Below are 12,700 nucleotides of genomic sequence, written 5' to 3'. Positions count from 1 at the left end.
TGCTCCATTTGGTTTCGAATTATCTATCCTTAATTTATGTCCAAAATTACGCTCTTGGACACTAACAATTTAACCTATTTATTGTCTACCCTTATTTTTGCTCAATAATATAATACATACGGCAAAGACAAGTAATTCTCGTGGTAAATAAATTGTTGTTATTTTTTGAGAATTCGAGTTCGAGTATCATAGATATCAATGATGTAAATGTAATCTTGTATTTATCCAAAATTAATAAGAAAAACAAAGATAAACTATACAAATAGTCTCTTATATTTTCGGTGTGACCAACTTTGGTTATCATTTCAAAAATTAAGGGAAAATAATCCCTAACGTTCAATCATGTTAGAGACTTTAATAAAAGGGATTAACAAATATTAATGAAAGATGAATTAAAATTAAACGGATAGATAATATTAAATATATTTTCTCCATAATTATTAAATTAATGAGTAAAATAGGTCATACCTAAACATAAAGTTGTCTTAACAATGATATTATTGCATGAATTATTTAATTATTTTTCTCCATTTTTCATAGAGTAATGGGCTTAATGGTAAAAGCATAAATTAGCTGACAACTTCCACCGCGGAAAATGATCAAACGCGGGCATTAACAGAAATTGAAAAGAAATAGTAACAAAAAAAAATCAAGTACTAATAATTTTCTATATATCCATCGAAAGGCAAAAGTAAAGCAAGCTATGGGCAATGGAACCTCTTCAGCAAACCCTTAATCAAAATCTTTCATATCCGATTCCTAATTCCCTCTGAATCTTCTCTCACTTTCACTTTTCCAACAACTTTTGGAGTTACCGAAAGATCCCTTTTCTTTGGGTTTAATAAAAGCTTATCATGGCTGTTATTTCACTAAATTCACTGCCCATCGGAATCCGATTCCGACCAACTGACGAGGAGTTGATCGATTGTTACTTGCGGTCCAAGATAAACGGAGAAAGGGACGATGAGGTCAAAGTGATTCGCGAAATCGATGTCTGTAAATGCGAGCCATGGGATTTGCCTGATTTGTCTGTTATAAAGAGTCGGGACCCGGAGTGGTTCTTCTTTTGCCCGATCGACCGGAAATATCCGAACGGAAATAGACTCAACCGGGCTACCGGTGCTGGTTACTGGAAGGCTACGGGTAAGGATCGGAAGATAAAGTCCGGGTCTAGCTTGATCGGCATGAAGAAAACTCTGGTGTTTTACACCGGCCGGGCTCCCAAGGGAAAGCGCACCAATTGGGTTATGCACGAGTATCGTACTACCCTCGATGAGCTCGACGGCACGAAGCCCGGACAGGTCTTTTTCATTTGACTTAAATATTGAGTTTTCAGCTTGATTCCAGTTCAGGGTTCGATCCTTGGTTAGTTTTGCTCATATTGTTTGATTTTTCGGTGTCTTGTTCTGTAGAATCCTTTTGTAATTTGTCGTCTATTCAAAAAACAAGACGAGACCATCGAAGATACTAGTGGCAACTTCGTTGATCCCGGCACATCGTCCCACACCGAGGACGTGCAATCGGAGTTTGATATGCCTCGAGACAAGCCTGTGATGGAAGTGAAAGCCGAAAAAGTTCCCGATAGCAGTGAAACTTGTCTTGAAGGTTTAGATAACAAAATGATGTACCATTTAGGAGGTCAACTGGTAGAAATGGCACCTGCAGAGGTGAGAAAATGAAACTCGATTTGGATTTAGGTTTAGATTTCGATTTCGATGCGCTTTCCAAGTTTGCTGTCATTGCTTTTGCGCTTATGTTGTTTGATTTTCAGGTGGATGTACTTGGAGAAGCTTTGAATCATTTTTATGATCCGATGATGGAGCCACTGGATTGGAAACTCTTTTCTCCGTTGCATTCGCAGATCGAAGCAGAGGGGGCTCCTTGGATGTTAGATCATGTAGGGAACGATTTCAGTGGGGTGGAGTTCGAGTATGGCTCAAATGAGAATGATGCCTATAGTTCCCACTTCATGCATTCTACACCAAAAATTTCAGATGACTACTACAGCGGCGATTGGGGCTGTCAAAAGAATTCAATTATCGAAAGAGTGATTCCCAACCCCCTGGCTTTTGGTATGGATGGTGGATCATATTGCAAATCCGATCCTGATGTGGTTCGAGTAATGGTGAGTAGTAGAACCAAGCTCGTTACATTTTGTTTATCCGATATTCGTACTGCTTATGCTTTTGCCATATCATAGTGCGTCTAGATTCATTGAAATGTCTCATAGTATTTTTGTTCTATAATCTTACAGCACGGGACTAGCAATGATGACAGAGGAGTTCCTCTAGAGGTTAAAGCAACGGCACATGATATTGAACTCTCTTGTGATGGGGCATTCTATAATGTGCTAAATAGCAATGGCGAATCGAGCAATCATGTGAACGCAACATGTAATATTGATACTGCACCTATAGCTGGAATCAAGATTCGATCCCGCACTCGTCGAAGTCAACCAAACATCGAGAACTCCGTTACACAGGGGACTGCATCAAGAAGATTTAAACTTCAAATCCATCCTCGCTCCGAAGAGAAGGAAGATGATCCGAAACCCATTGTCACAAAGGTGAGAAATCTGTAAATAATGATAGCGTTAAGCCATTGCTGAATCCAGATATGTATATGAACATTAATAGGGTCGTCTTCTAACAGGACGTAAAAGATGTTGTCGACAATGCTCCTCGTGGGACCGTCATGGTGGATGAACCCGAGGAAATATCCATTTCCGAGTCGAGCAGAAACAATGTCTCAAGGTTAAAGAGCAAGATCCCAGTTCATGAAAAGGTTCCGTATCGATGGTTAAAGAGGTTTTCAGCTCGGCCGCGGCAGAAGTCATTTAGCATTATTATGTTTCTTGTTTTTGCTGTGATGCTAGTCTTGTTTATAGCTTTTGTTAGCACATTGAATGTGTTGTAATTTGATACCATCTTTATATTAAATTCTAGTTATTAAACTATTGATCATTCCAACCGTTTAGAGTGTGCAATCGATCGATTATGGATTCCATCGAAAGTTTATTGAAGTAATAGACGAGTGAACAATGAGTTTGAATGAAAAGACTCGTGTTCACTCGTCTATATCTCAATCGAGATTACCTGTCAAAAAGTGTTATATAAGATCCGGACACATATATCAGTAAGCAACCCTAAAACAGAGACATCTTTGATCGCCCAATTCAACAATGGAATCCGCTTCATTCAAAATAACTTGAAAACTATTCTATACATCCTTATCTGATCCAGAAAAAGAGGACACATGTTAGCAAAATCCGGTAGAAACCGAACTCTGAGGATTAGTTTGGGATTCGATTTTTCGACATGGAATGGAAGGTACGAAGCCGACCCTATCGAGTCCTCACACGGCGTTGAGATCTCCGGTTCTTGATGTGCTCCGAGGCATGGCAGTGTGTGGTCCAATACTCGCAAGGAGCTGCAGAATCGCAAACATAAGAGTAACACTGCATCAAACCGAAACAAAAATCATTAGAATTGCCTCAAAATCCCAATGATCCAAACAATAAACAAAGCTAATCCGCCATTAAAGTAAAAAGATTATAGCTTGGCATACCAGGTCACAATGTGAGTCATGAGGTGTAGTATCGAATGGAAATTGCAGACAAAGATGCCTTGGGTGTGGATAATCTCTACAGGCCACCTAAAAGAAAATTAAATTAAGAAAAACTATTAAGGTCATTAGACAAGAAACAATACCCATGGATCTATATTAAACTAAATTTGAAGTTTTTGCTCCATTCCAATCAAGTTCAGAAAGTGTAAATTTCGTCAGCAAATATATTAGGGAGAAAATTGAACCTGGCCACGCTTGGCGAACACGGAGAGTTCATCGTCAACATCGCAATCGTTGGCGGCGGAGAGCTTGGCAATGTCAATGGGATCGAAAGGGTTAAAATTAAGGATAAAGCAATCCTCAGTCTCCTCAAACGCTCCATGTCGACCATCTTTTTCAAACAGAAAATGGATCTCAAAGGACTCTCATCCACTGGATTGTACTTGTTCTTCTTCTCCTTCCTATCTTTCTCCGCCGATGAAAGAACTGCCTCTACCTTCTCCGCCATCGGGGTTTTGCTTTTGCTTGACTTTCGACGCTTTGCCATTGAATCCTCGTGTTGCTTCACTGCCCGTGCCCGATTAAAAACCTTTGATTTCCTTGAAAATTGAATTTGAAAGACAACCGTTGGCTTGGCTTTCCCCCAAAATATAAAATAACCTAGGAATCTAATTCTGTCTCCAATCCCTCTACTATTCAATATTTTGAACTTAGTCCTATATTTTCTAGTTCTAGAAATTTAATCCTATGTTTTCTGGAAATGGGTTAGTTCTGATTCGTTCCCATCTTGCGTGAAATGATGAATTCTGGCTGTCCACAATTTGCAGAACTGGTAAATCTCTTGTCAGAGTAATGATTTATGGGACTATAATATCAACAATCTGAACTTTGTAGGACTCATATTTCATCTGAATTCCGAGCGATGGACAAGCTAATCTTCCGAGTTGCATTGCACTTTGAATTCTCTCTTCCCCCATTGAGCTTTTGGTGTCCTTAAAAAAGTTTGATTACTTTAGAAAATAGTCCCTCCCATCTTTTTAAAGTGTTTTTCTGATAGTGAATGTATTTTGTCTGTATTGCACATTCTTTTTACTGTACAAATCAATTATTAGTTACGAAATCATTGCATCAAAACAACAAATATATCAAAATCTGTAAAAAATTGTTGTTATTTGTTGATATTTTATGTTTAAATATTAGGAATAATAAGATAAAAAAGGTCACTTTTGACCCTGTACATTAATAATGCACTAACCCTCACCCTCTTGATATTGAACGTTCACAACTTAATATCTATGGTGTTCTAACACATATCTTCAAGGAATCGATTTAGATTTAAATATAATGAAGATTTATATAATTATCAAACACAAGAGAGGATTATATACCATGATCATTATATGTCAATATCGACAACAAGAGACTTAAAGTTATAGAATCTTAAATTTGAAAACTACAGAACATTATCAAGCAGATAGAAAGTTCAGCATATTATCTCACACATCGGTGGAACATCGAGTCCCTCTACTTGAACCGATAAACGGACTCGACGGTGCAGCACTAGGTCCAAACGCCAGAACCGACACACAGTTAACGTTAAACCGATACCGGCCGGAGACCCAAGTCCCGACTTTCCACCGGAGTTTCCCGATGACTTTGAAGCTCAAAACCATCCTCCCCGCACTCCGATCTCGTCCCACTTCGTAACCGAAACCCGGAGCCACGGGGAAACCATTTCCCTGCAAAACCGCAGTCAAAAAGTTGCTCTCTTCGTGTTCTTGGTAAAACGGAGGAATGGGAGTATCCACGGTTATCTGCTGGGCTTCATACGAAGCGTGAGCTTGCAAGTTGTCGTAGTAAACGCCGACTCTCTTGTTGGGGTTGTTGGAGAGGAAGGTGAGTTGAATGGACGAGTTGAGGAGCGAAGGGCGAGTGAGGTTGAGTTGGTAGATGTCGGCTTGCGTGAGGGAGAAGCGGGGTTTGGAAGGGTGGAGGGTTAGCCGGATGAGGAAGATGAAGACTAAAACGATGGTGAAAACTGAAGAGAGAACGAAGAGTAGTTTCTTGCTGATGGTAAAACTTTGTCTTTCGGCGCAGTGTTTTGGTGATTTTGAGAAAACCTGAGACATTTGCAAGAAGGTGAAGAGAGATTAGGAAGGAGAGTTTTCTTATGAGGCCGAGAATGGTGGCCGATGGCTTAATAAAGGAGAAATCAGAAGTATTTTTTTATTGTCTAATTTGGATGTTAGCCCTTGTACTTTATTAATAATTCAATCTTGTTATTTAAGTTATCATAATTTGATCACATACTTTACCTAAATTGAAATTCCTTTTTGAAGTTACAACTATATAGATAATAAAATGTATTAGAGATTATCAAATTGTGTAAAAATTATATTTTTAAAGGGTAAAATACACAAATGGTCCCTTGACTATATGATATTATTTTATTAAATCTGTCAACTATTAAAAGTTACAAAAAGGACACCCAACTATTCATTATGTTCTAAATTCATCATTTTTTGTTAAAAAATTGATGATATTCTGAGTTGAACGTTAACCTACTGATTGTGATATAATAAATCTGATCTTATAATCTCAAACGAGTATCATATCTCAGCCATCATATTAACGTTCAACTTAGACATCTGTCAAATTTTAATGGAAAGGACGAGCTTGGAATATAATGAATAGTCAGATGATCATTTTATAACTTTTAATAGTTGATGAACTTAAAAGTAATATCCTATAATTGAGGGACCATTTATGTATTTTACCCTATTTTTAGTTAACCAACTCGATGTGTTTAAAGCTTAATTAAAATCACAAATCATGGGTCCCAAGAGCCTCCATTAGGAAACACAACCCCACCATATTAAATCATGAATATGCATGTCATGATACAATTGCAAAGAACCATGCAACAGGTTTAAGATATTATACTTTTTTTATTCTTGAACAATCTATTCCATTTCTAATTTTATATTTCAAATTAATCAATTAATTTAAGGGTAGAGTACACAAATGGTCCATCGACTATAGAATGTTGCTTTATTAAGTTTATCGACTATTAAAAATTATAAAATAGTCATCTGACTATGGAGTATTGCTTTGTTGAGTCCATTGACTATTAAAAGTTACAAAATGGTCACCCAACTATTCATTATATTCCAAATCTATCCTACTCTCCCAAAAAATTAATTGTATTCTGAGCTGAACGTTAACCTGCTGACGGTAATATGATATAATATGATCATAGAATCTCAAACTACTATCATATTTCAGTCATTCTGTTAACATCCAATTTAAACGATCGCCAAATTTTTAATTGAAAATAACGAATTTAAAACATAATGAATAGTCATATGATCAATATTTTTTAATAATCAAAAGATTTAATAAAAGAATACTTTATAATCGAGACTCAGGAGATCATTTATATACTTTAGTTTAATTTAATTCAATTTTAACGATGATACTTCCAAAATGATCTAACGAATCGGATCATATCAGATCCTCGGAGAAGGCAAAGCCCGTCCAATGATCCATGGAAACATGAAGAATCTGGAAACTGACTTTTGCAATGATTTTGTGGGTGTCTTTATGTAGCCGCTAAGAAATATTGCATAAACAATTCATTAAAACATTCACCCTCTCAATCCTATGGGTTTAGGGTATTCGGATTAACTCAGACACATTTAGTTTGGATTAACTCAGACACATTTAATTTGGATTAACTCAGACGTAAATCAACCCATTGATTATTATTTTTAATTGTGATAGGTCAAAATTTCTAATTACTAGATATTATATTCTAAAATTAAATACAAGATAGAAAAGAAGATATCATCTCTAATATATATGATGATATTATATTGAGAATATAATAATTAATTATTAAAACTTTTATTTGATTGTACAATTAAAAAATCTCTCATTAAAACTTATGAATTAATCAAGTCTGGGTAGGCTGCTTGGACGTTTGAAATTAGAGAAAAAGAAAAGGGTTTTTGTTTTCTGCTTTAAAAAGATCAACCTTTTCCAGTTCTTGTTGATCCCTTCAATTTAATCAAACAGAAAGCTGGCTGACCCCATAACTATTGACTCCCAAGTAATCATTTTGATTCTTTCCAACTTTTCCCCTAACCTCGCTGTCTTAGATTCTTTTTTGGTAACAATATGTTATCTACTATCAATTTGTTTAGAAAAACGGGGGTTAAATTTACAAATACCATCTTGAAAACCAAATACTATATTATTAAATTATAGTTTTTTTACCAACAATCCATTGATCTAAATTAGTCTAGTAGGATAACACACTAGATTCCTTAAACAAAATCAAGAGTTTAAACCTTGACATTTGTAAATGGAACAAATTGGTTGAGTATATCGTCCTTGCCTATGTTGTACCTAATTTGGATTAATCGATCAATATATAGAATACCCGCGATTAATTCAAAAATTATAATTTTTTTCTAATATTTTGCATGTAATAAGTAATAAATGTAATAACCAGATTGAAAAAGAAAACCCACCCATCCCAACATGCATAATTTGATAACCAAGAGAAAGCAACAAAGGATATGTCAAAGAGTGTCGCAGATCAAGCTAACTTGTCCACTAGTGTTCAGAGATAGAATCAAAATGAAACAAAAGGCAACCTAATTCATCCATTAGCGTTCAGAGATAGTTGCTTCGCCTCCAAGAAACACCGCCACACTTGGCTAAACTTGCCTACATGGACTGTATCCAGTTATAATGTGCCAATACGTTCAACAAAACTTACCCCAGAACTCCATTAAGCTGCAAGTTATACCGGACTTACGTTTTTCATGCGGTATGAATATCAATGGCTCACCGATTGGGCCTGAAAGTATAATCAGCCACATGTATAGGATTCACTTCAAACTTGCCATTTTAGAGGAAAAAAAGTTGTGTTTCAATTTCATGATTCTTATAAATGGAATGCGGGATTCAAATATGTGAAGGGTCGTTACTCGCATTGAACATCGGAAACCGGAATTAGCCTACCTTGTCAGGTGATACTGATCTTGAGCTTGACTTTGACCTTGATCTTTCTCTGAATGAATAGAAGTGAAGAAGTTCCATAAATCATATGGAAAACAACAAAACTGAATAGCAAAGCAAAGAAACTGAGAGCAAGTTGACACCCAGTTACCTGGGTGACTTGACAGGAGAGGCAGATCTGGATTTAGCAGGTGATTTGGACGGAGATCTTTCCCGTGATTTACTGCTTACAGGAAAGAAAATGGTTGGAGTTTGGAGTGCATCTGAAGGAGAAAGATTAAGGACTGAGAGTGGTTTATACCTCCGGTCTCTTCTAACACTGCGGCTTCTACTTCTACTCCTACTCCTACTCCTACTCCTGGAGGGGCTGCTCTCGTATTTCTTCACCTGTCCATAAAAATGAATAAATACCAAATGATTAAAAATGGAGATCAATTTTGAAAATTCTAGATTCTACAAAAAACAAAAGGAATATATATATATATCGATGCATGATGCTCCATGTATCCATAAATAAGAGTAGGGTCACAGTGCAAGAAACCCTTTGCAATTTTAACCACTGAAAATTCTCTGAAAGTGTGAGAAGAGAATGATAGAAGGAAGACCAGACCATATCGATTCACGTGTTTACTTGGCTAAAGGTTAGTTGCAGGCTTTTGCGTTTACTTGGCTAAAGGTTAGTCACAGACGTGTGCGTTTACTTGGCTAAAGGTTAGTAGCGGATGTGTTAACACATGCATAGTAGAAACTACAATTTTGCATACTAAAACAAATCAATGGCTCCATGTATCCCGCATCAATAATGGAATAGACATTGTTCATAAAATTTTACGCATTTATTATTTCAGCCTATTACAAAGGGGAATGAGGATATAGCAAAACCATTCAATGATACGGAAAATAGTAAGGATAGAAGAATGCATAGCAAGGTTACCCGAATGTAAGCTCTAGCCCAAGGATTTCTAAACTCGGTATCATCAAGTTTACGAATCTGCATGATGTTGAAAACATGTCACTTGAATTACAATTTACAAGCATTGAAGTAGCATAAATTCATGGCAAGGAGGTATGAAATTTTCTTTCTAAAAAACTTACAGCATATTTCATGTCATCATAATTGGTAAAATCAACAATACCGAAAGTACCTGAACAAGAGAGAGATAATAATAAGTATAAACTCATTCAAAACATGAAGGCCTAAAAACCAAGCCAATCCAGTTGAAAAATCAAAAGATGAGACGATAACTATTTCAAATTCCAATCGATTTCAACAGAAAGGAAAAGCTCATAAAACAATCAGAATTAGAAGTTAAGTACAAGCATATTAAAGAGAAGTAGCAGAAACAACGGATCTTATAATTACAAACATAACCAGCTTGAACATCCAAAACATAAATTTAAGTATGTCCCAAATAAGATGATAAGAATATCAAATTGCAAAATTCAATATCTAACAGAGTTGGAACAAGTACAATTCAAGATGTCAGCATCAAATAAGGGGAAAAAAAAGAGAAACAGAGAGGGCATCAAGGGGGATAAGGTAAGCAATGAAACTGTATAAGCTTATCAATACATCTCCTTAAATCATACCATCACTGTCACGTGAAATTTCTGCAAAACACACATCACCAGCTTTTCGCATGTGATCCTGAAAAGAGGATATGGATAGGTAAGAGTTGCAGCTTAATTAAAAATCCCTACACTTGTTTCAAGTTATACAAGTTCTCTAAACCTTCAAATCTTGCCAGGAAGCAGAAGAAGGGAGCCCGCGGACAATAACTGCAGGGAAACAAATGTATACATTAGAACCATTTGTTACTGCAAATAGAAACTAAATAAGAAATACCAGAAATGACACAGTTTAACAGTTAGGCAGACCTCGAAATTCAGAGTGACGTGATACACCAAACTTAGCTGCACCACCACCATATCCACCACGACGATCACTTGAGGATTGTCCTCTACCACCATGTGCAAGCTCAACCTATATCAATCATAATCAAATGCCAATTAAGGAGGGAAACAGAAATGGAATACACACGAAAATAACATGTGCCATTCATTACCCTCAAACGACAACCATCAAAGTTATAACCATCTCGACCTCTGATTGCATCTTCAGCATCTCGGGGATCCTCAAACTACAACACACACGATTTAATAAGAAATTTTCCCTTTTTCATTTTGCATCCTAAATAAAACATGTGTTGAGAAATGTACCTCAACAAAACAAAAACATGGAGGGCGATGCGGAATCTTCAACTCAATATCCAAAATACGACCATACTGCAGAAGGAAAACATACATTAGAAAACTGAAACAGAAATCAACCAAAAGCAAAGAGATCCTTCAAACACATTAATGATGTGATTCATATAAAGTCCAGATTACATGCATCAAAATCAAGCACAACTACAAGATACATACATTACTTATGTGATGAAAACCAGCTGAGGAAATGTTTATATTTATTCTTTCATAGAAGAAAAATACATTTGCATAATATCAAATTCAGCAGCACCTTGTAGAAAAGATCTTCAACCTCCCATTCTCTTATATCAGAGGGTAGGTTGCCAACATAGATTGTGCGAGAGAAGCGACCGCTCATTTCCACTACCAGAAAACAGATAATATAATTATTTCACAGCATGCACAAATAATAGAATCAAATTAACAGAGAAACCAAGTTCCATTCCCTACTTACGAAATAATGCAACAAATATCCTCCCAGATATCTAATTATCATCAGCATTCACTCTGATGATAATGATAAAAAAAATTTATTGCATAAAAGAACTACGAAGCAAACCAAGTCAGCAATTCCTCCAAATTGTGAGCAGTGTCCCACAAGCTCCATTTTGCTCCAACATTGGAAAGTTAAATTGGTGTCGCCATCCTCCCATGATGAGAAAAATAAAATAAAACTTATTGCAAAGCCAAAAAACATGAAGCAAACCAAGTCAAAATTCGTCCAAATTGTCATCCACAAGCTCCACTGCTCATTTGCTCCAAAATTCGAAACTTTAACTTAGTCTCCTCATCCTCCCATTAACATTTTTCCAGAGCTTCAGAAGGGAGAAACAATGTCCAATCATTAAAAAACAAAAAACATACAAATTTCCCAGTCCTTTTCTCTACCCCCTATGTAACATTCCAAAGTTCTTGTCTGTCCAAGCACTTGTCATCTATCATAAACAAACCATGATTGTCACCAGATCAGATTAGATTCTTAGACACGTTATTGATTATTTCATTTTCCCTCGCTCATCTCTCTTATTAAGCCACAATGAAAAATAATAACAAACCCTAACAAATACATTAAAAATTCCCATATTTCTTCCCTTCTTTAATCTAATCTCCAATAACCCGCGATTACTTTTAAGAGAATATGAAGATCGGAAAACAAAAGGAACCTACAATTTAAAACAATATATATCAATTATACATGAAAGCAATGAAAAGGTAACGACAATGTACCGAAGAACAGAGAGCTAGGGAAAAGCGAAATGGAGTCGATGAGAATCAATCAGAGCGTGTTGGCCGTAAGCAGAGGAAAACTGGAGCTTGACGAAGCCTCGTGGTCGAGCCTTCTTGCTCAAATCTAACTTAGCTTAACCTCAACTAGCTAGTAGCTAGGGTTCGCTTATCTTCGTCTTCGCTCAAATCTGAATTCAAAAATCCGCGAACCTTCTGTTGGGTTTACCTGAAGACCATTCAACTTGATTTTAAGTTGGGCAGCCTTGATCCGGATAGGGCCCAACATCGCCCGAATTTATTATTAGGGTAAATTATGCGTTCAACATCTAAAGCATTAGTTTTTATCCGTTTTAGTATCTAAACTTTTATTTTTTTCATTATACATAACTTTTAGTTTTTGTTTCATTTTAGAACCTCATTAAAACATAACATTAAGTTTTGAAAAAGATTAAAATTTTAGGTACTAAAATGGATCAAAATCAATAGTTTAGGTACTAAACGCGTTAAGTTTTTAACGGCATGATACTAAAATGAAACAAAAACTAAACGTTACGTTAGGTATGATTTAAAAAAATTGAAAGTTTAGATACTAAAAAGGATCAAAATTAATACTTTAGGTATTAAATGT

At 36.0% G+C, this 12,700-nt stretch overlaps 3 protein-coding genes and 1 pseudogene across 7 annotated transcripts; 1 reads left to right on the top strand and 3 right to left on the bottom strand.

The window, feature by feature from the left end:
- The first annotated feature begins 665 nt into the window (after positions 1 to 665).
- LOC120132525 (NAC domain-containing protein 62-like) lies at positions 666 to 2,969 on the top strand. Its single transcript, XM_039149258.1, has 5 exons — positions 666 to 1,301; positions 1,413 to 1,667; positions 1,772 to 2,125; positions 2,255 to 2,566; positions 2,653 to 2,969. The coding sequence occupies exons 1-5, from the start codon at positions 855 to 857 to the stop codon at positions 2,914 to 2,916; spliced, it is 1,632 nt and encodes a 543-aa protein (XP_039005189.1). The 5' UTR covers positions 666 to 854; the 3' UTR covers positions 2,917 to 2,969.
- A 374-nt stretch (positions 2,970 to 3,343) lies between these two features.
- Positions 3,344 to 4,114, bottom strand: LOC120132614 (annotated as a pseudogene).
- Positions 4,115 to 5,002: 888 nt separating this feature from the next.
- Positions 5,003 to 5,720, bottom strand: LOC120132580 (NDR1/HIN1-like protein 26). The gene has a single exon (XM_039149319.1). It carries the CDS (start codon positions 5,694 to 5,696, stop codon positions 5,064 to 5,066), a length of 633 nt encoding a protein of 210 aa, XP_039005250.1. The 5' UTR covers positions 5,697 to 5,720; the 3' UTR covers positions 5,003 to 5,063.
- A 2,385-nt stretch (positions 5,721 to 8,105) lies between these two features.
- On the bottom strand, positions 8,106 to 12,289 carry LOC120132535 (serine/arginine-rich splicing factor SR34A-like). Of its 5 annotated transcripts, none has more exons than XM_039149278.1 (13): positions 12,073 to 12,289; positions 11,117 to 11,239; positions 10,816 to 10,881; positions 10,662 to 10,736; positions 10,474 to 10,579; positions 10,328 to 10,374; positions 10,186 to 10,243; positions 9,691 to 9,740; positions 9,530 to 9,586; positions 8,897 to 8,982; positions 8,747 to 8,818; positions 8,599 to 8,647; positions 8,106 to 8,434 (listed from the first exon to the last, which is right to left on the bottom strand). In XM_039149278.1, exons 2-13 carry the CDS (start codon positions 11,201 to 11,203, stop codon positions 8,414 to 8,416), a joined length of 774 nt encoding a protein of 257 aa, XP_039005209.1. In that variant the 5' UTR covers positions 11,204 to 11,239; positions 12,073 to 12,289; the 3' UTR covers positions 8,106 to 8,413. The 5 variants fall into 5 exon arrangements, with proteins under 5 accessions (XP_039005209.1, XP_039005210.1, XP_039005211.1 ...); XM_039149279.1 differs by having other exon boundaries at positions 11,117 to 11,208; XM_039149280.1 differs by lacking the exon at positions 12,073 to 12,289 and adding an exon at positions 11,405 to 12,049 and having other exon boundaries at positions 11,117 to 11,208.
- Between the last annotated feature and the right edge of the window lie 411 nt (positions 12,290 to 12,700).

The sequence above is a fragment of the Hibiscus syriacus genome, unplaced genomic scaffold (genome assembly GCF_006381635.1).
Source record: "Hibiscus syriacus cultivar Baekdansim isolate YM2019G1 unplaced genomic scaffold, ASM638163v2 tig00110569_pilon, whole genome shotgun sequence".
Classification (NCBI taxonomy): Eukaryota; Viridiplantae; Streptophyta; class Magnoliopsida; order Malvales; family Malvaceae; genus Hibiscus; species Hibiscus syriacus.
This window is presented reverse-complemented; position numbering and strand designations above follow the sequence as displayed.

Bases quoted from the DNA above. Each gene is read 5' to 3' on its own strand.
- LOC120132525 (XM_039149258.1), top strand. From the start codon at position 855: ATGGCTGTTATTTCACTAAATTCACTGCCCATCGGAATCCGATTCCGA. The intron at 1,668-1,771 runs GTGAGAAAATGA...TTTGATTTTCAG, and splicing joins TAGAAATGGCACCTGCAGAG to GTGGATGTACTTGGAGAAGC. The intron at 2,126-2,254 runs GTGAGTAGTAGA...ATAATCTTACAG, and splicing joins CTGATGTGGTTCGAGTAATG to CACGGGACTAGCAATGATGA.
- LOC120132580 (XM_039149319.1), bottom strand. From the start codon at position 5,696: ATGTCTCAGGTTTTCTCAAAATCACCAAAACACTGCGCCGAAAGACAA.
- LOC120132535 (XM_039149278.1), bottom strand. From the start codon at position 11,203: ATGAGCGGTCGCTTCTCTCGCACAATCTATGTTGGCAACCTACCCTCT. The intron at 10,375-10,473 runs GTCTGCCTAACT...GTTTCCCTGCAG, and splicing joins ACGTCACTCTGAATTTCGAG to TTATTGTCCGCGGGCTCCCT. The intron at 9,741-10,185 runs GTATGATTTAAG...TCTCTTGTTCAG, and splicing joins AATTTCACGTGACAGTGATG to GTACTTTCGGTATTGTTGAT.